This window comes from Sebastes fasciatus, chromosome 7 (genome assembly GCF_043250625.1).
Source record: "Sebastes fasciatus isolate fSebFas1 chromosome 7, fSebFas1.pri, whole genome shotgun sequence".
Taxonomy (NCBI): domain Eukaryota; kingdom Metazoa; phylum Chordata; class Actinopteri; order Perciformes; family Sebastidae; genus Sebastes; species Sebastes fasciatus.
Genome location: NC_133801.1, coordinates 9954906 through 9976379, shown reverse-complemented (window position 1 = coordinate 9976379; position 21474 = coordinate 9954906). Strand labels below are relative to the sequence as shown.

The 21474-nt window shown below is 40.4% G+C and overlaps 1 protein-coding gene across 1 annotated transcript; it reads right to left on the bottom strand.

Annotated features, from left to right (window-relative positions):
- Positions 1 to 667: 667 nt before the first annotated feature.
- On the bottom strand, positions 668 to 20932 carry samsn1a (SAM domain, SH3 domain and nuclear localisation signals 1a). Its single transcript, XM_074640779.1, has 17 exons — positions 20799 to 20932; positions 17730 to 17909; positions 16700 to 16746; positions 15797 to 15837; positions 15017 to 15100; positions 14495 to 14589; positions 13429 to 13552; positions 12317 to 12770; positions 12184 to 12201; positions 8755 to 8854; positions 7310 to 7390; positions 6867 to 6998; positions 5189 to 5306; positions 4836 to 4993; positions 4402 to 4617; positions 3860 to 4004; positions 668 to 1776 (listed from the first exon to the last, which is right to left on the bottom strand). The coding sequence occupies exons 1-17, from the start codon at positions 20820 to 20822 to the stop codon at positions 1622 to 1624; spliced, it is 2172 nt and encodes a 723-aa protein (XP_074496880.1). The 5' UTR covers positions 20823 to 20932; the 3' UTR covers positions 668 to 1621.
- Positions 20933 to 21474: the final 542 nt, after the last annotated feature.

Genomic DNA, 21474 nt, shown 5'->3' with positions numbered 1-21474 from the left:
CTGACTGTAAAAAAAATATACATATATATATATATATAAAAAATTAAACATATATATATATATATATGTTTAATTGCTTTTCTTTGATTATATTTACAAAAAGTTGTGAAAACAGTTCTGAATCCTCACTTTCATTTAAGAAGAAACATTTAAATAAATAAAAATATTTTAACTAACGTGTTTGATTATCAAATTAAAAATCACTTTTTATATTATATTATTTAATTCATGGCTGTTTAGGCATCAAGCACTCATAAATCAGGCAATGTGCTGGTAGGTGAAATAATAATGAAAATAAATAATTCAGACTTTGATTTTATTTACAAAAAGTTGTGAAAACAGTTGAATGTTGACTTTTACATACACAGGCTCTCTCATGCACTCATTCACACACGTTCAGAAAAATACCTTGTTTCCTGTACAGTATACATTATAGGCAAGATTTGAATATGAATCGTTCAAACCCGGACGCTACATTTCAAAAACATCTCTTCACCAACATCACCTCATTCATTTATAGGAAGATTACACAGGATGTTGAATAAGATTGATGAGAAAGGTCAAAATGATGCAGATGTGATAAATAAAGGCTTTACATGGAAATAAAAAATACACTGGATGATTTAAAATGCAATAAATACAGGTGACATTTAATCAATAAAAATACCAATTTTTCAACAACATAAAATAAAGAATACGTGATTATTATATAACTATAAAGCAAGCATCTCTGTCTTTCTGTCTGTATGTGGTTATATGTGCTGCATATCTCGAGAACCGTTCATCCGATCTACTTTTCACCTGGCGGATGGATTTCTGGGGACCCGGAGGAATACTTTGTCGAATGTAGCGCAATTTGGACACGTTCCATATTAATACACTTTGATTTTGTTTACAAGGATTAAATCCAGTAGGAGGCAGTAATGCGACTTAAAGGATGCCAACTTCCGGAAAACACCAAAGGAAAAGAAGAAGAGAACAGCAACAGCGGGGCGGGCGGTCCACCTGTTCCAACATGGCGTCCGCAGCAGGCCCGGCCTTACAAACAAACCGCCGCACTGGATACGTTACATGGATGCTGGATATAGTGGATAACTAACGTTACATAGATGCTGGATATAGTGGATGGTAGTGGACCGTGAGTAAACCCCAACTGTGTTTTGTGAGTAAAAGACTTCCCCAGTATTTCCCCAGTGCATGACTTGATACTTTTAGGTGGGTTCTTGCGTTCTTGGGTGTGTGACGCAACTACGTCATGGCAGGTGTATTGCTAAGGACCCAAGTGAAGCGCTGTGTTGAGTGTTTAAGTTGTTTGTATGAGCGGTTCTCAAGAAAACTGCAATCAGCAACACCACAGGCCGAGCATTCAGCCCAGGCATGTTCAGAACGGTCAGCGCACTAGTCTTATTGATAAAGCCACAAATGGATAAGATGACATCTAGAATATCGGTTTTGTTCTTCCTTTCACACTTTTAAAAAGCTTATACATTAGGCAAGCATGTAGCTAGCTTTAGATTAAAGGATAATTGTTAAAACCGCATCTGTCATAAGAAAATACACAACACTGAATTCCAAATTCCAAATTCCAATTGTCAAAGTATCCATCTGACAAGTAATCACATTAAGAGTCCACGACGTCTGTGAGCGGCTCTGCGTCCTCCTTGCTTTCTGAACATTCAGATGGGATGAAGCAACCCGAGTCTCTGGGACAGTCGCTGTCGTCTTCCTGTAGACTGTGGGATGATATGTGCACCTCCGGTTCCCTGACGTCATCACCTGCAGCCACAAACCAAACAGAATTAAATCAAATGTCATAATATTAGGTGTTTCCGTTTCCAAGTGTTTCCGTTTCCAACCACATTATAGAAGAAAAAATCTGTGCCAAACCCTTCAATAAGTGGAAATTAACCCATATTGAAATGGATGATTCAGAATGACTGTGAAACCAGGAGGATGTGTTGTTGGCTGACTGTGAGATGCCAAATTATCCAAATACTAGAATAACTTCTGCAGGTGTGTCCCAGTTAACAGAAGCAGAAAACTTTCAGATGCCTCAAAATGTAATGTCCTCTTTGACTTTTATTGTCCACTCTCACAGAGTAAAAATATTCCAGCATTCTTTAATATTTCTGCTTCACTGATGGAAGCTACTAATCCTCCCGTCCAGGTTGCCAAACCACTAACCTAATGGAGTTCAGCTTGATCAAATTACTGGCGTCTCATGAGTCAACAAGCCTGGCAGGGTCACGCTGCAGGCGCAGCCATCTGTTAAGTAACGCCGTCACTCAGAGAGGAAAATTACAATAACCTTTAATTTGCCTCGTCTACAACCGAAATAAAACATGAACATAACTAACCAGTGGATTTTGGTCCTTCTACGGTAGAGGTGGGAAAAAATCAATACAGCATAGTATCGGGATGTTTTGCGTCATAATATTGTATCGATACACAGACGTCACGTATCGATCTTTTATTAGAATGATTAAGTTCTCTGATGGGATTTTTAGCTCGTCGGGAAGAACGCTAAATAACGCTCCAAAGTTACACTAAATTTTGGCGATGAAAAACTGGCATGGTCATTTTCAAAGGGGTGCCTTGACATCTGACCTCAAGATATGTGAATGAAAATTCTGAGAGTGAAAACTGTATCTTATTAGATAAAACAGATGTTGACAAACTGCATAATTTGCAGTGGAAAAAAGGTAATAAATCACAATATATCTTATCGCAATACTCAGCATATCGCATAATGTTTAAAATCGTAATAAGATCGTATCGTGACATGAAGCATTGTGATAATATCGTATGACCTCTGGTGATTCCCTGTTACTTAGTCAATAGGTCGACTAACCGGTCGTTTTGGTCTTTTTTTTCATGCTGAATGACTTATTTCCAAGAAATTTATGAGCACATTTCTGGTAAACACAAGATTTAAAGTGGTGCTTTTGTGTGATTCTTTCTGGAGAAACTCAGATTTACTGTTTTGTCGATTAAATCAACTTAAAACATATGAGTGTTAGTCGACTAAGGACATTTTTGGTCGAGGACAGCCCTATAGTTCCTTCTTCACACTGGAAAGTAGTTTTGTTTTCATTCACGCGGCGATAATCAGCCTTCTGCTTCAAGACATCCGATTACAGGAACACCTTCTGCCCCATTAAGCACTTTCAATCTGAGTAACAGGAAGTCTCTGATAAGCCTCTCAGAGAGCGCAGGATGTATTTCACTTCTGTGCCTCCGCTTTCACATATGAACCTTTCAGCAGAAATGAAATCGCAAATAATTTCCAACCAAGTCGGCGATAAGCAAATTCAGTGACACTTACGTAGTTCTATATTTATACTTTGTTTTCGCAGAAACAGGATGTTCATATTAACATCTTTACCTCGGCGTCTCTCGCTGTTTGAATGTCACTAATGCTTTTTGTAAAATTACTCTTGTTACAGGGCTTTGTTGAGTGCTGTGATGAACAAAAGGGTGTGTTGAGTTACCTTTAATGTTGTGTCTGAAGCTTTGGTAGTAAGTGCTGCAGTCCATGCTTTGTTTGGTTTTGTTTGTGTGAGCTTTGTTGATGTGGCTTTATTTTATAAATTATGTTTTAAGTAAACCAGCCAGTTTGTTACACTACTATGACAAGTAAAAATGTGTGCTGGGAAAAAAAGGAATATGAGCTTATTTAACAATAAGCCACCTAAGAATAATAGGAGGCCTTTACACTGGGATTTATTTTCCAAGAGTGATCATCTTACTGAAAATGAACTACACTTTTATCAGTTTTTTAGTCGACTGTAAAATATAGTGTGGTTAATTGTTGTTGATAATACAAGTGATGGCCATCATCGCTTGGTATGTTGCTAACCTGTATAGCGGAATTCAGCAGCGGCGAGAAGCTTGCGTCTGTGCTCGGGGTCTTTGACGTTCAGCTCTATCAGGTGTTTGTCCTGCAGGTGCAGCAGGTCCTCCACCGACTGGTAGCCATTTAGCAGCAAGGCAGAGGCGTACTCCTGCAACAACAGTGGCATTCTCATTACCATCAACCCACACGGCGCACTTGAGTAGAAAACAAACCCAGTGGTGTACACGTTCACCTTTCATCTCTTAACGCTCTCAAGTTTCAGATCATGTGGTACAAAGTGTTCACAAAGGTCTGGAACTGGAGACCACAGAGCCTTGATCGTTTCAGGTGTTTTACCTGCACTGTACGTCTGTACTTTTTAAAGTACAGCGGCATTTCATGGTAAATTTGTTGAGCTTTCACTTTAGGATTTCTTTTGTTAGGTTATGTTTACAGCATCAGAGGAGTTCATAATCATCAAGGAAGAAGAGTTAACTCTTTTAACTGCTTGCCTGTTACAATCATAACTGTACTAAACTAAAAGCAGTGAGTGATCTCGTCCTCACCTCCAGATTCAGCCGCTCCAGTAACTCCAGCAGCGTTTTAGGCCGAGGTCGTTTGCACAGCTTCTGTTGTCTGATCTTGGGAGCTACCTCTTCTTCTTCTTTCTCCGCACAAACGTCTTCCACATAGATGAACTTGAAGTTGCCCACTTTGTTGTTTAGCATGCCCGTCCAGATGCCCATCGGAGGCTTACTGATGATGTTGATGATGTCACCGACCTAGGAAAACATTATAGTGAATAGGGATGTCACGGCATCAGATATGTAGCGGTCGATACCAGAACCAGTGAAATTCCACGATTCTTGATATCAATTCGATACCACGGTAAAAAACAAAACAATAACTCCTATGTACTTCAACATACACTCCTTTATTATCCTTTGCATACTTGTTACTACACAACATATCAGTGTAGACAAACAGTGTTGTGTCTCACCTTGAGTTTGAGTGAGTCTGTGTCGTACGGGCTGGGAACGAAGTCTGTGTGGACGCGAGCTCTGCCACAGAACTGCCCCTGATAGGAGCCGTCCTCCTCCAGCCTCAGACTGTCTCTCTGACCAGAACCGTTGGACTCACTGGTCACACCGCCTGAACCCACAAACACAACACCGCACAGTGTGATTACACATGGTTATCTAATAACACTTCATTGTACCGGTTAATCGGATCAGCTGGCTTCCAAAGTGGAATTAGTTATATAACCTTATTCATTTATTCACTATGTGTGCTAAAACAACCCAGCACTCTCTGGTCCAGTGTGCAGTGTATTCAGGATGTGCAGATACTTACTAGAGGAGCTCTGGCCGCTGTACAGACTCTCTAAGGAGATTCTTGTCTTATCAGAGCTTTTCTCAGCTGGAGGGCCACTCTCTGTCTCTGCCTCTGGGTCTTTGTCTGCGTCATCACCCTGCGAGGAAAATAAAAGATAGACAGTTTTAATTGAGACATTCTCATGATCCTTAATTGATCATAAATGAAATGTACATAAGTGTGCAAACTCCAGTTAACTGATCAAGTTACGTGAAAGTGAAAGACAACAAGGAAACTAAAACAGAGAGCTTCAGGTAGAGATGTAGGTTGTGAAAGTTGCAGAGCAGCTCTCATTATCTCTCATCAGTGTTACAGTAAAACAGAAAACTGCAATCAGGCGCTTTTTCGGTGTAGGTCAGAGCGAAGTGCGTCATTTACATATTACCACAGCGTCATTGAGGATGTGGGTTCATCAGAGATGAGAGCGATAAGACACTGAAGAAAAACAACACAAGTTTGATGTGACTGATTGTCAGCGAGTCTGGACTTTTAGCGGATGTGACAGGTATCCTGTTTTGTTTTTATCATTTGAGCTCACAAATTGTAGATTGATGCATATGAAATAGTGATCTGTACCCTTGAATTAAAAATGTATGTGTATGATCAAAAGCTTTACCTAATAGTAATTAAAGGTGCTCTATAAATGATATTCAGAGCATTAATATAGCAGCAAACAACTATTTGCTATGTAGAGATATAGAGGAGTAATGTCTACCTGAGCAGAAAACAAAGTCACTCTCCCTCTGTGTGTGTTGTAATCAGAGCTTCTCCGCGCTTTGTTGACATAGCCAGGCCGGCCAAGCATGCTTTTAGTGCATCGTAAGGCCCAAACACACTAACCCGACATCAAAAAACCAGCAGTGACGAAGGCCGACCTTTGAGTCGCCTCACGTTGCCTGTGTTTTGGCCAGAAAGTTGCAATCAAACAAGCCGACGGCCGACTACCACGTATGTTCTGCGCCTGCGTGAGATGAAATAACTCCCCCTACCAGCATGTCGTGGTAGTCTGTATTCATCATTCAAAAAGGGAAACCGGAAGATCTAGGACGACAGATATACGAGCTGTTGTTATGATACGATTCAACAGGCTGAATCGGCCGCAAAAACTCCAACACGAGCAGATTAGAGCTGATGGTGTGGGACACATCGCAAAAACTAGGCTGACAGACACTCACCAACGGCCCCAAGCTGTGCGGCGGCTGTTCGGCGGCCTGGTGTGTCAGGGTCTATAGTGCATGTGAGCGTGCCCCACTGGCTAGCTCATGGCCGCCGCTCTGCACTGCTCTAATACGGCGGTTAAAGCTGATCTCGCCGTCCCGACTGACGACGCAGTGACGGAAGCGTAGCACCCACCTTCTGATTCCCCCCAGGTCAGCACTGTTGCTGTTGTTTCCACTGTTGGCACCGTTAGCTGCGAGCCACCAGCTCAGCCTTTTTCATGTTGAGAGCCATGCAGAGGCAATAGGTGTGTGTGTGTGTGTGTGTGTGTGTGTGTGTGTGTGTGTGTGTGTGTGTGTGTGTGTGTGTGTGTGTGTGTGTGTGTGTGTGTGTGTGTGTGTGTGTGTGTGTGTGTGTGTGTGTGTGTGTGTGTGTGTGTGTGTGTGTGTGTGTGTGTGTGTGTGTGTGTGTGTGTTATTTTCCAGTGACAGTAACTCACCATCTCCTCAGAAAAAGACTTGGTGTGTTTTTTGCCCATTTTTCTGCGCATGGTCAGTGAAATTGCCTTCATCTTCTTCCCAAGTCCAGCTGATTTGTGTTGGTCCAAAATGGTCTCACATTCTTCTGTGAGCTGTGTAAAGAGAGTTGGTTTAGTATATATACAGTTATACTGTGATATTAAAGAGCTTCCTCATATTTATCCCATCTACTGCTTTTGTATCTGTGCTCCATAAACATAGTCAAATGCATCACTTCCTGTGCAGCGGATTTTTCCCAGCATGTTTTCCAATGTCGCATTATGGCTGCATATTTTTGTATGTGCAAAAGGGGAACCACCTTAATGCAAATGTTATTGACAATTAACTGCTATCATTCTTGCTACTTAGTACTATTTCTTTGCGGTTATGCACATAAACATGAACTGAAAACAAATCTACGAACCACAGTTGTTCCATTTTCCTCTGGTTTGGCTAGTGGCGAGTGATGTCTGAGACCCTCAAACCTACCGAAGCTGGTGGAGCGCTGTGGGGAGGATTAACAGACAGAGACAAAGGATGTCATTAATTACATTACATAACATCAATTCGTAACAGCAGTAACGTCATTGCTCTTGTGAGTCCTTGTTCAAGCGGTCTGAAAGCATCTTCACTCTATGACCCGAGTGGATCTTTACTGATGAAATTTGATTGAAGCTTTACTACTACTATCTACTTTATACGGTCTCTTAAGGAAAGCCAGAGTGTTCCTAATTGTTTGCTCGTAAAAACAAATGTAAGGCATGTTCAGTATATACAGTTTATATTTATATAAAGTATATGCAGCAAATATTCACTCCATTCGGAGAGTTTGTTGAAGTGAAAGATTGTTAGTTTTTGTGGTATATTTGTGGTCATGTATTAAATCATGACGCAGATGATGTGGCTGCAGAGAGAATATTCAGTCTCTATACAGCTGTTGTGGTTAACATGTCAGTATTCAATATGAGTAGATAAATACATAAATGAAACTGTCGTGTCCTCACGACCCCGGCGACATGTACTCATAGTTACTTTACTCCGGCTCAGTTTTAATTCTTTCCTCTCTCCAATTTTTCATAAAACTAAAAGTCATTATAATCTCTCCCAGCTCCCCATCATCTCCAAAATAATTATATAAATGAGAGTAATCCCTGGAAATCCTGGTTAAATATGAGCTCCATACTCCTAGACAGCTCTCTGTGGATTGATTTAATGCGGCAGCGTCTGACAGGCCAACACTTTACTCCACCGACTACAAATACAAAGAATGAAGAGTTTTAAAGCTTTCGTCTTCCCCCTAATTCAGTTTTTGGTGTTATTGCATTGTTTGTATTTCATTGACATTGTTGTTTGTCTGTTTTACATTGTGAAAATTCACTTGGAAAATGCAGTTTACTGTACATATTTGGACAAAAAAAATCACCGTATGGCAACTAGTCTTTTAGTGTTCAATCAGTATTTTACAAACAATTTTCTTGACATCATTTATTGTTTTTTTAAATGATGTTAGATATTAAATTCAGCTGCAACTTCAGTACAAATTTGTAGCTGTCTCTCCTTTTTTCTTGTGAACGCTGGTCATTTTTGAAGTGACTATTAGTAACTATAAGTAATCGATTAGTTGTCTGTTTTGATAATGGGTTTGTTAGTAAAACAGTCAAAACTCTCTGATTCCAGCTTCTTAAATGTGAATATTTTCTGGTTTCTTTCGCAAAAATAATTGACAGATTAATCGACAATGAAAATAAGTTGCAACCGTTGTGAATATGTCAAAAGTGACATTTGGACATCTTTGCTTATCAATAAATATCATATTTTGCCTCTACGGCTCCTGCAGTAAACTCATATTTAGTTTTGATTTTCACCTACCTTCGGCTTGCTGCTCTTTTTGTCTGACACGTTGGATGCCGCCCTGTGTAACATTTTCTCCTGTTTTAAGGTTAATGTCAGGTCCTTGCTCTTCTCTTGTCTTTACTCTCCTGACAGTGAAGTGTTAACTAACAATGAGACTGCCTGTCTGATGGGCTGGCTGGCCCACTTCCTTACAACACACAGGATGTGAGGCAATTGACGCTGCGTTTCTCGTAGCAGTATTGCTTTGACAGGGGAAAATACAAGTGCTGGAGTTTGCATTTTGTGGCCTGCTCGACAAAAAAATTGATAACCATTAACCACTTCCAGGAAAAGCTGTATCTAGGTTTTTATAATATTGTTTTTCATAAGATCTGAGATGACGATGATAGCTGAGGTTGATCTGCTCAGAGTTGGGCAGCAATGTCACCAAGTAAAGCTCAATCAAATAACCACTGGAGAGTCATAAACAACCACATGAACAAACTAATATAATTATTCAACAAAAGTTTAAAGTAAAAGCTGTTTTAATTTCATTGACCAACATTTGAAACTTTCCTCAAAATGTCCTTTTAATAGCAATGGGGAACTTGGTTATGGTAAATGATGCTGAGTGATTATTGTGATGCACTCATTTCTTAATGTTGGGTGAATACTTTTGAGGAAGTGCGGATGTATGACAGAGGAACAGCTGGAAGTGGCAACTCAGTTGTTTCGAAACACTTTCCGGTTTGTCTCTGCTCTCAACATGGAAGTGGATATATTTCATTTTATGTCTTAGAAACACTAAGACATGAAAATGAGATGTGTCTAGTGGATTTCTGTTTTGACAAGGGTTAAAAGTCACTAAATAACCACTTGTAACCTTATTACAAAACATGGTGTATCTGAGAGGCAGTTTGACTCTCTGCAGGATCATCCTGCCCTGATATTGCCATGTGGGGATTTGCCGCTGTGTTTACATTGTGGGGGATTTCAATCAGTGAGTTGTAGAAAAGGGAATTCTACAAACAAAACCATTTCCTAATCCCACTGCTTGCAATCAACTGTAAACTCCTGTCAATCCAGATTAGGGGATCTAATCTATTACTTCAGAGGCTCTTGACTCCCTGGAGAGACAGTTGTTCATCTGGAGAGTTCAAAATGAGATATCTGCAATTTTAAAAAGTCAGCTGATCTTTGTTGGAATATTTTAAAGCACTGTTAGGGAGGGTCCTCTGAATTCTGGCTTCAGAGTTATTGATTTCATTTGTTTTAAATACTTTTCAAACAGAACTGGAGAAGAAGATAGGATTGGGATTTTCTAAAACAGAGCATCATATTTGCAGTAAATGTGCATTATAGCAGTGGTTCTCAACCTGGGGATAATCAGATGGTTGAGGAGAGTAAAATAAAATAACATAGGGGAAAGTAGTGGGGAAAGCAAGCCAACGAGTAAAGCCAAGATCTCATCTAATCGCTCCGATACTTGGATATTTTCACACGACATGTCCATCTGAAATGAAGCTAAGTGGTGAGAGAGAATGGTGTGAAAATGGTCGGCTAACGTGGTGTGAAGAGTTATTTCCTCTCACGCAGGCGCAGGACGTACGTGGTAGTTGGTCGTTGGCTGCAGTCTTTGTGGTGTGTTTGAGTGCAACTTCTTTGGCCAAGACACAGGTGATGTGAGGCGACACAACGGTCGGCATTTGTCGCCGCTAGTTCTCTGATGTCAGTTTGGTGTGTGGACTTGTAGGACTCTTGGAGAGCTATGAAGTCATTAAAGAGGGAGTCTTAACCTCTACACCATCTCTTCTATACTATTAAGAGGCTTCATGTCCAATGAAATGACGTTTTACCCCTAAGAACCAAAGACACTATAGATCCATAGGGATTTTGTAATCTCTACACCGGATCATCCGTTTCATCTTCGACTATTTTCTCCCAAGTCATGTTAAGCTTTAACTGCTTTGTGTCACCCTGCACGTGCTCTCTGGGTATCAGCAGAGGTCTTCTGCTTTGAGAGATGTCAAGTGCACGCAAAGGCACTGACCTTTAAACTCAATCGGCACTGTTGTGTGGTATTAGCGCTGCATGACCATTGAACTTGCTGTATTGAACAGCAACTGACTGAAAGAACCCCCTAAGATTAATTTAGAAAGTAATTACCAACTGAATCCCACAAATTCTTGTCCTTCAGAATGCCTCACAACAAGGGCCTGCCATTGAGTCTGCGGCGTTTAAGAGGTTAAATGACAATGATACCAAATCTGTTTATATTGTGGTGCCTTTCAGCTTCCTTAAGAGACCCATTCAAGCACATTGTATCAGCATGTGGGGCACAAGTGCATTAAAAAGGCAAGAAAAGTTAAGCTTCATTAGGGCTGCATAGTGACCAGTACTGTAAAACTGCAGTAGCACTAAGCAGTTCTCACACCCCTCACACCCCTCACACCCCTCACACAGACTGTTTACACCTCTGCCATTAGGCAGGAGGTTTCGCAGCATCATAACCACCACTGCTACATTCTGCAACGGCTTTTATACTGCTTTTACTCTGTTAATCATCCTGTCATCCACTTTTTATTCTGCTGCACTATCGCACTTTGTTCACTGTGTTATGTTCTATGTTTGTGACTGTTTTTGTATGTCTGTGTTTGCACCTTGGTCCGCAAGCAACGAGATTTCGTTTTAACCGTTTACTTTGTATGTGGAAAAATGACAATAAAGTTGAAATTGACTTGAACTTGAAGTGTATGATGCAAAGTTAAAGCCGTTTCACACCAAGCACGGATTTTCGTCTGAACAATTTGCGCGAAAATTTATAAAAACTGATTTTGTGGGTTCTTATGAAGGCTTGCATACCTCTGCAGAACCTCGACTTCAGCAAATTTCCGCCTACGGAAATATATATTTGACCAATGAAATCCCTTGTTCCAAATGACCATCATTCTGCATTATAATTAACTATGTGCTTGTTTTTTTTGCACAGAGAGTGTTTTTTCGGAACAACGATTCTGGAACAATGGGTGTTTGTTTTTGGGGTAACGGACTGTCGGACAAATGGGCTTTTTTCGGTCCAATGGGACTTTTTTTGGACTATTGGTGTTTTGGAATAACAATGGGCCATCCCCTTCTCAACACCCAATAATGTATGACAAACACGACTACCTCAACAACCAAATAGAGGACAATATATGGCTTGAGATCGCCCAGCAGCTGGGACACGATGAAGATGGTAATGTAGCTGATACGCACTTGTTAACGTGATATGTTGGTCATGGAACGGGGCTAGCCACAACATCCAATTGGGGTCCGATTAGTTTATGTATTGTGTAGTTAACGTTAGCCCCTTAGACATTCTCTGTCTGTGTTTTTGTTGTATGAAGTGGACACGGCACTATTTTGGAGGAAACTTTTTAGGCCTCATTGACTAAAATGGAACACAGCAACGCGGATAATTTGCACCGGAACCGGTTTGCATTGCTGGCATGCGGAAAATTCACACAGGGATTTTCCGGATTTCCGCTCTTACGCATCAGAATCGTTACAGCACTGACTCAGAGCATGCTCAGATCTCCTTCAAGGACTAACTAATGACCAGCAGAAACTTACATTTGGTTCTGATAGATCCACATCTGTGACAGATCGCGTCACCTTTGGGGGAATCGGGGGTTTACTGTCCTGTTTCAAGCTGTCATCCTGGGCCGTCGCCTGCTGCTGTCTTCCTTCCCACTCCCTCCCAGGGGACGCGGTGAAGTCATGGGAGTACACGCGGTACTCTGTGAGCGGCCTGCGGCAGGTGTGCTGGATGGTCCCCCAGGCAGGACTGCTGTCGCCTGGGTTGCTCCAGCGCTGGTGGTGGTAGGAGTGGGTGTGGGTGGGCGTCGCTCCACCGGGGAGGGTGGCCATGTCTGTGCATCGGCCCGGCGTCGCGTTCTCCTGAGCGGGGAGGGTGGAGGACTTGCCTAGGTAGAGCCGTCTGTCTGACCTGTACGGCACGTCCAGATAGTGGGGTCCCATGGGTGGGCTCATAGTGCATGGTGGGGAGTGCACTGAGAGACGACACAGAAGACATTTTGTTAACTTTCTGAGACTGGTGAAATGTCAGGGATGTTGATATGTCTTATGCGTCACGCTGAGGTGTTGCTACAGCAAAAACTGTTCATTACAGCAATGCAGCGTGATTCATAGTTCTGCATATGCTCTCCCCACCGAGTGTCGTAACACCACCACAGAGCTACTTGGCAAATGTATGCAGTCACGCAAAGAAATACTTATTTGGCTCTTTAAACATTTACTTCACGGCAACGAAGAGATGCTTTGCACTGGAAACTGCTTTGCTAGATGTAGGAGACCATCTGTGAGACCACTTTACACATCGAAGCAGCACCGGAAAGAGAGGGGGAGTGAATATGAAGATGGCCTTTGTGTGTTGTTTGAACGGATGCTTGTTTGCTATAAAGCAGCCGTCTGTGTACCTGTAAACTGTAAGGACACCACAGACACTTATACTGAAGGTGTCGCAACACTTAAGAGCAGAAGTAAAATTCAGAATTCATCAGAGCAGAAAAGTCATGAACTGGACTAGCACGAGTTTCGTTTAGTCACAGCCAGTGAGTCATACAGACGCTAGAGAGGTCAGAGAGGACAGCTTGATCTAGTAGGGAGATGGTATCCTTATCTCGCTGTTGCTGTATTAAGTTGTCTCACCTGTGGAGTTGTGATTCTTCTTCGACCCCTCTTTCCCGCTCTTTCCAACTGGTTTCTTTCCCGTCTTTTGGTTTCTTTTGACAGCAGGTTTAGCCTCTGTAACCATGCCGTTGGCATGGACATTCTGGAAAGATGCAACACACAAAACATATAAATACTTTCATTTCTAAACCTCTAAAACGTGATTCTGATTGCTCAATAAAACGTTCCTTTATTGCAATAGAAAAATAACCAAACAACTAATCGATGTGCCTAAGTATACCGCCACACAGGGACTGGCATGGCTGCACACTTTTCATTTTTTATTTGATTTGGTGGTTATTTATAAAAAGTGTAGAGACAATATTTTCTACCAAATCCCATTTGGGTCGCTGGTCCTTTTAGCAGCAAAGCCACATTGTGAGGCGCTGAGAGCTGCTGCTGATCCACTACTGGCAAGCTCTGATTTGTTTGCTTCTCACTATGATGGGCATTAGTCAGGATGGGCACTGGGTGACCTGGCATCAGGCCCCTAAACCCTCCCCACCCAAAACACACATAGACAGTTTAACATCTCTCCCTGCCATGTGGACCAGAGATTACACAGAGGGCAGCACCCTCTTTGGACCATCTGCACTGTATTAAAACCCAATCAGCATTTGCGTTAAATGATTGTGCCATTTAGGCCACAAGAGGATGTCGCAAGCAGCTTGAAACTCCCAAGTTGACACAAAATGGCCTGTTGTGTGATGTGACCATGAGTCTACACATGCAAATATGCTCATGTCTCAGATGCACCAGCCTGTGATGACAATTATTTGATTTAGTGGTGTATTAATAACAATGGTGCAGAGATATAAAGGAGGGTGAGCATAAAGGATGTTATGCTCTTCTTTGTGGTTGCTGGCTTTTCCCTTTATAACTACCGACTTATTCAACGTATCCTCATGCAATGGGTATGTTATCTTACGAAAAGTTATTCCTAATTTTTCGTGCTAAAACAACTTAGTTATGTTAACATTGTATTAGTTTAGCATGAATAAGTGAAGTCGGCTGAGAAGACCGCAGTGAAGCTTTTTATTCTCACCTGGCCTGATGGCGGTTTCTCCTTCTTCTTTGTGCCAGAATGATGAGCCCCTTTCCCTTCTTTGGTTTCTGTTCTGTGTTTAGTCTTCCTCATTTCTAGAAGGACACAAATAAATTACAATATCATCAGGTTAGTGAAACACTGGAAAACCAAAAGAAAAAACATGCTCTCCAAGTGCACCAGATTGGTGCATTTAACTTAAAAATGTAGGCTACAATATTTTCTTTCTAAATGCATGATGTTTCCAAAGTCAATGAGTAATCGTGTTAAATAATCATGATCTCAATATTGACCAAAATAATCTTGATTATGACTTTTTGCCATATTCGAGCAGCCCTACCTACCACTGCTTTGTGTTCAGCATCATGCACAATCATTGCAGGCCTGTGTAACATTATTAAATACGCAACAGTCTGGTGGTGAATTGGTTGGCAAACCCAGCCCACGTCTTCAGACGTCATGCTGAGAGTCCAAATGAACGTTGGCATACAGATGAGCTTAACCTATTTATTTCCTATTTACCTTCATTGTGATTGTTGGCGGTGTGGACTAAATCTTCTTGGCTCTTGGCGGGCTGCCAGACTGCAGTATTACAGCCGGGGTTATCTGCCGTGAACGGAGACAAATCACAAACATTGAGGGCTTTAAATGAAAGGTTAAGGAGAGGCCACAGAGACACTGAATGAAATTGTTTTTTAAGTCACAGACAGGCAGCCTTGTAGGTTATTGGAGGTTTTAATCTAAATAATAGACAACTGTATTTTCTTAGCATCTTTTAAAAAAGGTAAATTATTTTTACTGTAGTCTAGAGCTGCAACGATTAATCGATTAGTTGTTAATTGTTAAATTAATCGCCAACTATTTGATAATCGATTAATTGTTTTGAGTAATTTTTTTAAGAAAAAAAAGTCAAAATCCTCTGATTTCAGCTTCTTAAATGTGAATATTTTCTGGTTTCTTTACTCCTCTATGACAGTAAACTGAATATCTTTGAGTTGTGGACAAAACAAGACATTTGGAGACGTCATCAGGGTCTTTTGGAAACATTGATCGACATTTTTCACCATTTTCTGACATTTTATAGATCGATTCATCGAGAAAATAACTGACAGATTAATTGACAATGAAAATAATCGTTAGTTGCAGCCCTACTGTAGTCTTCCTTAAGGTTTATGATACAGGTGAATATATGACTTTATATTCATTCATGCCATTATAATCAGTTACTCTTAAACACTAATGAACAAAGTCTTAAATTTCATCCAGCATGAACAAAACACAAAAGAAATAGTTTGTACTCACCCAGTGCTTCATTATCTGATGCAGATTTGGATATATGTGTTCTGAAAGTAAAATTAACAAAGAAATGTATTACGCAGTTGCATTTAATTAGTGTTTTAGTAGATTTGTTCTAGCCCTTTAGTCTGACAACAAAACACAACAATCCCTCTGATATGATTGTTCTTTATAATGTACTTTCACTTAACGCAACAATAGAATATTATCAATACACAGCATGAGGGTAAAAACTGAGATCTCAACGTGAGAAGGTTGATTGATATTGTGCAGAGGTTTCTTTCAAAGTAAAGCCGGGGCAGAAAAGGTGTTAAGGTGACATGGGGACTCTAAGTAGGTGGGTCTTGAATCCGCTTAGTCCAACTATCCCAAAGCTATAATCTGCCTTCTGCTTTCCCAACAGTCCACAGGGCACCGCTTCTCAACAAACACTCACTACCAATCAAACTAAACAATATATAAAGCTTTTTTTCCAATTGCATATAATGGGCTGCCAATCCCTCTTCTTAAGACACAGCATTGTATTGACCAGACCAACTGAACTAAATAGGAGAATGAAGAGAGGAGCATTGCTGAAGAGCTCGTCTGATCTGCTGCGGGAAGGATTTACAGTATTAACCCTCAGTGAAAATAAACTGGGAGCCTTTCAAGCCATATTATTACTCCATATGGGAAAGCCCCTTTCACTTGCATGGCAGATTTTCTCTGCAGTTTGCATGCAACAAAAGAAGCAGAACGATGCCTGAATTCCTGGCAGGATTACAATGTTTTTAAATGCAATTTCATTGTGTTTACAGCAGAATGACATATATATAATATATATAAAATAGATTAACCTAAAAAGCTAAAACCAATGTGATTTGGTGCCACAAGTTAGCATGTTTGTGTCTAACGCTCTAGTGAGCTCACCTTCTTTTCTTTTTATTAGAGTTGGTTCTCTGCACCTGAGGCATCTCCTGAAAGAAAACAAACATTTTCAGTTAGATGTTAGTGTTTAACAATCTATTTAACAATCTGTACAAAATATGCACATTTCCATCACAATTAAATGGATTTGATAAATAAATTATTTACATTTAATTTACATAATATACAATATAGGGCTGTCAATCAATTAAAATACTGAATCACGATTAAACATCATATATTTTTTAGTATTTAATACTCTTATCAACATGGGAGTGGGCAAATATTCTTGCTTTATGCAAATGTATGTATATATTTATTATTGGAAATCAATTAACAACACAAAACAATGACAAATATTGTCCAGAAACCCTCACAGGTACTGCATTTAGCATAAAAAAAATGCTCAAATCATAACATGTCAAACTGCAGCCCAACAGGCAACAACAGCTGTCAGTGTGTCAGTGTGCTGAATTGACTATGACTTGCCCCAAACTGCATGTGATTATCATAAAGTGGGCATGTCTGTAAAGGGGAGACTCGTGGGTACCCATAGAACACATTTTCACTCACATATCTTGAGGTCAGAGGTCAAGGGACCCCTTTGAAAACGGCCATGCTAGTTTTTCCTTGCCAACATTTTTCGTAAGTTTGGAGCGTTATTTAGCCTCCTTTGTGTAGTTTCATATGATGCCAGTATCTTCACTCTAGCTTTAAAACTGAGCCAGCTAAAACACGTTAACTTTGACAGCCCTAATATAATATAAACTTTATACATTTATTTATTTATTTAGACTTGAATAAAAAAAAATCTGAGTTGTCTGGCTTCAGCAGCAGCTGTCAACTGGCTCTGTTCATCATTTCATAATCAGCTTTATTTTAAAGGTACAATCTGGCGGGTGGGAGTCCAAAAGTCCCAATTCCTCTGAGAAGTGACCCCATATAATCTGATCATGATGGTTCACATGGCTCCACCGTTCACAGTCTGTAAGACATGCATGATGTGTGGACACACAGTGTGCTTCCATCTCACCATAGAAATAGATCTCCCAGAGCCTCGCCACTTTGTGTTGTCATCCAGCAGCACCGCTGGGCTGCAGGAGCGGCTGCAGGAACGGCTGCATGCGCGGCTGGAGGAGCGGCTGGGGATGGGCGGTGGTGGACCATCGCCGGAGCTCCGCACCGCCTCATACAGGCTGTCCATGGACCCCTCCTGGTGCCATGTGGACAGACAGACAGACACACAGCTGTTAGACAGTTGAACTTTGGCAGCAGGCTTGATTTATGAATGGATTTCATCTATGCTGTTGGATTAAGTCTGATTAGTACTTTTGATGAAGCACATAGTGTGCACATATCAAGCAGGATTTATAGGCTAAACACTTTGTCAGTGGTGAGAAAAATGTCCAACCCGGTCTCACTAAAGGCGTGTGAATGACACGATAATATACAAGGACAAAGCGTGTAATAACGCCGTTCTTGCTATTGCTGTGTCATTTGTTCGCCATGTAGTCTGTACTGACTGCAATGTAAATGCATCCACGTAAATATACGCTACGCTCAGAGCTAGTGACGTGGATTGAACGTGAGAAAGACTGTTTATAGTGGGAGGGGAGGTGGATGGATCCAACAAACACAGGACTTTCAACCAGAACACTGAATAAGACATTTTTAGACGAACAAAACGGTTATAATTAACTTTCATAAACTGAAAACACACTTTGAAAGGGTTAAAGTTCCAGACTCCCAGACCGACCAACACCGTGGTAGCAACCTGTCAATCACAAAATAGCCACAACCTAAAGCATACTTTGCTTTTTGATCTATTTGACTCTAAATGGGACCATAATTTACTAAATGAACATCATGCTGTATTGAAGAAGACTTGAAACCATAAACTCATGTTTACAATGTTTACTGAGGTAATAAATCAAGTGAGAAGTAGGGTCATTTTCTCATAGACTTCTATACAATCAGACTTCTTTTTGCAACCTGAGGAGTCGTCCCCTGCTGGCTATTAGAAAGAATGCAAGTTTAAGACACTTCCACATTGGTTTCACTTTTCAGACCCCGGAGGTTGCCCACTGGGCAAAACGTGACACTGACATGCTATCATCTGGTGGACAGGCGGGTCTATTACACGCTTTGGTGTGATACCAGGTTGCAGCGTCATGCAACTTTAAAGCTCACACATCAGTTTAAAGTTTAAATAATGGTTGTTTGCAGAGCCTGATACTGAGAAAACCTTAAATATAGGAGACAGCCAACGTCTTCGTTGCATTGTAAACGGACGTAAAGCATCACATTTAGAGTTATGAGGATTTGATATGACTGGAGGGATATGCTGCTAATGCTGCTCTAAAGCTCTTTTAAATTTGCTTGTCAACCATGGATGTAGAAAAGGATTGAAATTCCTCAGATTTCAGTGTGGATTAAAATGTGTTCGGCTCGTTTGGATTCCTTCTAGGAACGTATAACCAGTTTCTCCCTTCATCCAACTCGTCTTCTCTGTACTATGACATCTTATCTCTTTACTGGACGGACAGACATTTTAAGTGGCAACAAAGGACGGTGTTTTGGTTAGAAATGATCATTGTATTAGATCATCCTTTTTAGGTTCCATGTAGGCCTCATTGTTTTAATTTTTTGACTGAATTTATAGAAACTAAAAGATCCAATACACAGAAATACTCACATTTATACACACTGAGGATTTTATCGTCTTCATTGCAGATATTTTAATATTGCTTCCCTTTTTTCAGTTGCTGTAATATGTTGAATTGTGGATGTAATCTTGAATATAATCATGTCATTTCATTATCCTTCTAGATAGTTTTCATAAAACTTGTGTGCAGCCCGGCAAAAGCGTCACATAAGAACGCTGCTTTAGGCGTGTCATTTGTACGCCATGTAGTCTGTATGTAGTCTGTACTGACTACAATGTAAACACATCCGTGTAAATACTGTATGCTACACTCAGAGCTAGTGACGTAGAATACAAAGTTAGAAAAAGACTGCTTATTGTGGGTGGGAGGGGATGTGGATGGGTCCAACAGACACAGGACTTTCAACCAGGAGACCGCTGTTTTGTTTTGTACGTGACGTCTGTAACGTGTTTTTTAGTGAAATTTGTGACGTGTTCTCCATACTTATGTGATGTTGTTTCCGTACATATTGTACTTAGTTTATGTACTTAGTTTACGTACTTATTTACGCGCTTTGGCGTGATACCAGGTTGGTTTATTTCGCCCAATTACGTTTTACGGTATCATTTACTCCATTGTGCCAAATGATTATCTGAACCAAACTACATGCATTTATAATGTTTTTTTTTTTTTAGTTATCTCATGAATGAGTTTGTACGAGAAGTCATCGTACACGTGAGGCAGAATAACAACAACAGAGACGACAATCAGTGCGATCACAGTTGTTTACTGTAGCAAGACGTTAGTTAATAATCCTGATTATTGGTCAACATCTGTCCAAAGAATAGTCTGTATGGTTGCCCTTGTGTTGTCTCCACGTGTAGCATGACAGCTGCAGCAGCATCTTGAGGCACCATATGTGCGTAATGCTCTCACCACACATTTGTCTTTACCCTGCTGTCGTTTCACTTATCAATACTTTCTATCTGCTTTCTCCTCTAGCATCATGAACGCATCAACTAATACATAACTACAGCATTAAAGTACACAAATATACTGCGTTATACTTTTCTCATTTAGTACATGGATGGTAAATCTGAGGAAAACATAATAAAACAGATGAGTTTAGAGAAGTATTTTTTACATTTTGAGACAGTTTAGATGTGGATTGTTCAAAAGGAGCAACTCAATATATTTCTAATGATTGAACAATTAATGATCTGACTTCAAACATGAACTAACAGTCTCACTAGAGTTGCTTGTCTTTGGGATCATGTGTAGATTATTTAGAGGCCGTTATAACAACCTTGTACATATTTTCCCACAGCATGCCGTCATTTACAGATATTTAAAGTTCAAGTTCACATTTGCACCATAGGGCTAAAGTTCTCTTCCACTCAGCTCCTCACACACAGCTTGTTCGGTAGATGCAGAAAAAGTAAAAGTGTGTCTCTTACCAGCGAAAAGCAGAAAAGGTTCATGTTGGCGGAGAGCTCTCCTGTTCACGTCGGTGCGTCTGATGGAGGTGAAAACGTCGAGCTGAGTGACAGCCAGAGACTGAGAGACACAACAGCTCAGCGTGAGCCCAGCCCGGGTCGCCTGCTGTCTTCTCAGATTAATACGACAGTGAAATCCCTCCACTAATCCAATAGATGGACCACCACTACTCTACCAGCTAAAGCAGGACTCACTCTTGACAACAGGCCCACCATTGGGGGAGCAACAGAGAGAGTCTTTTGTTTTGATTCTTTTTTTAGCAGGGAAGCTTCGTCCAGCAGCCATGCTTGTTTTTAACCTAAACTCAGTTGTGAAAGACTTCATTACTTACTATATCATGTACTTAAGTAAAAGCACCAGAATATTAATCTAAAAATTCTCCATCGCAAGTAAAAGTCCTGCATTCAAATAACATTTCTGATGTATTATCAGCAAAATGCATCAAAATAAAAATGCAATATTTCACTGTTGTATCTGATGGAAATAGAATTGAATGTTTTATATACTATTTGCTATACTACTTTATAAACTGGTATTTTTATTGCATTTTTATACAACACAAATAAAAAGGGATCTTTGACCAGGTACTAATAATAAATACTTAAATAAATGTAAATAATAATAATAATAATAATA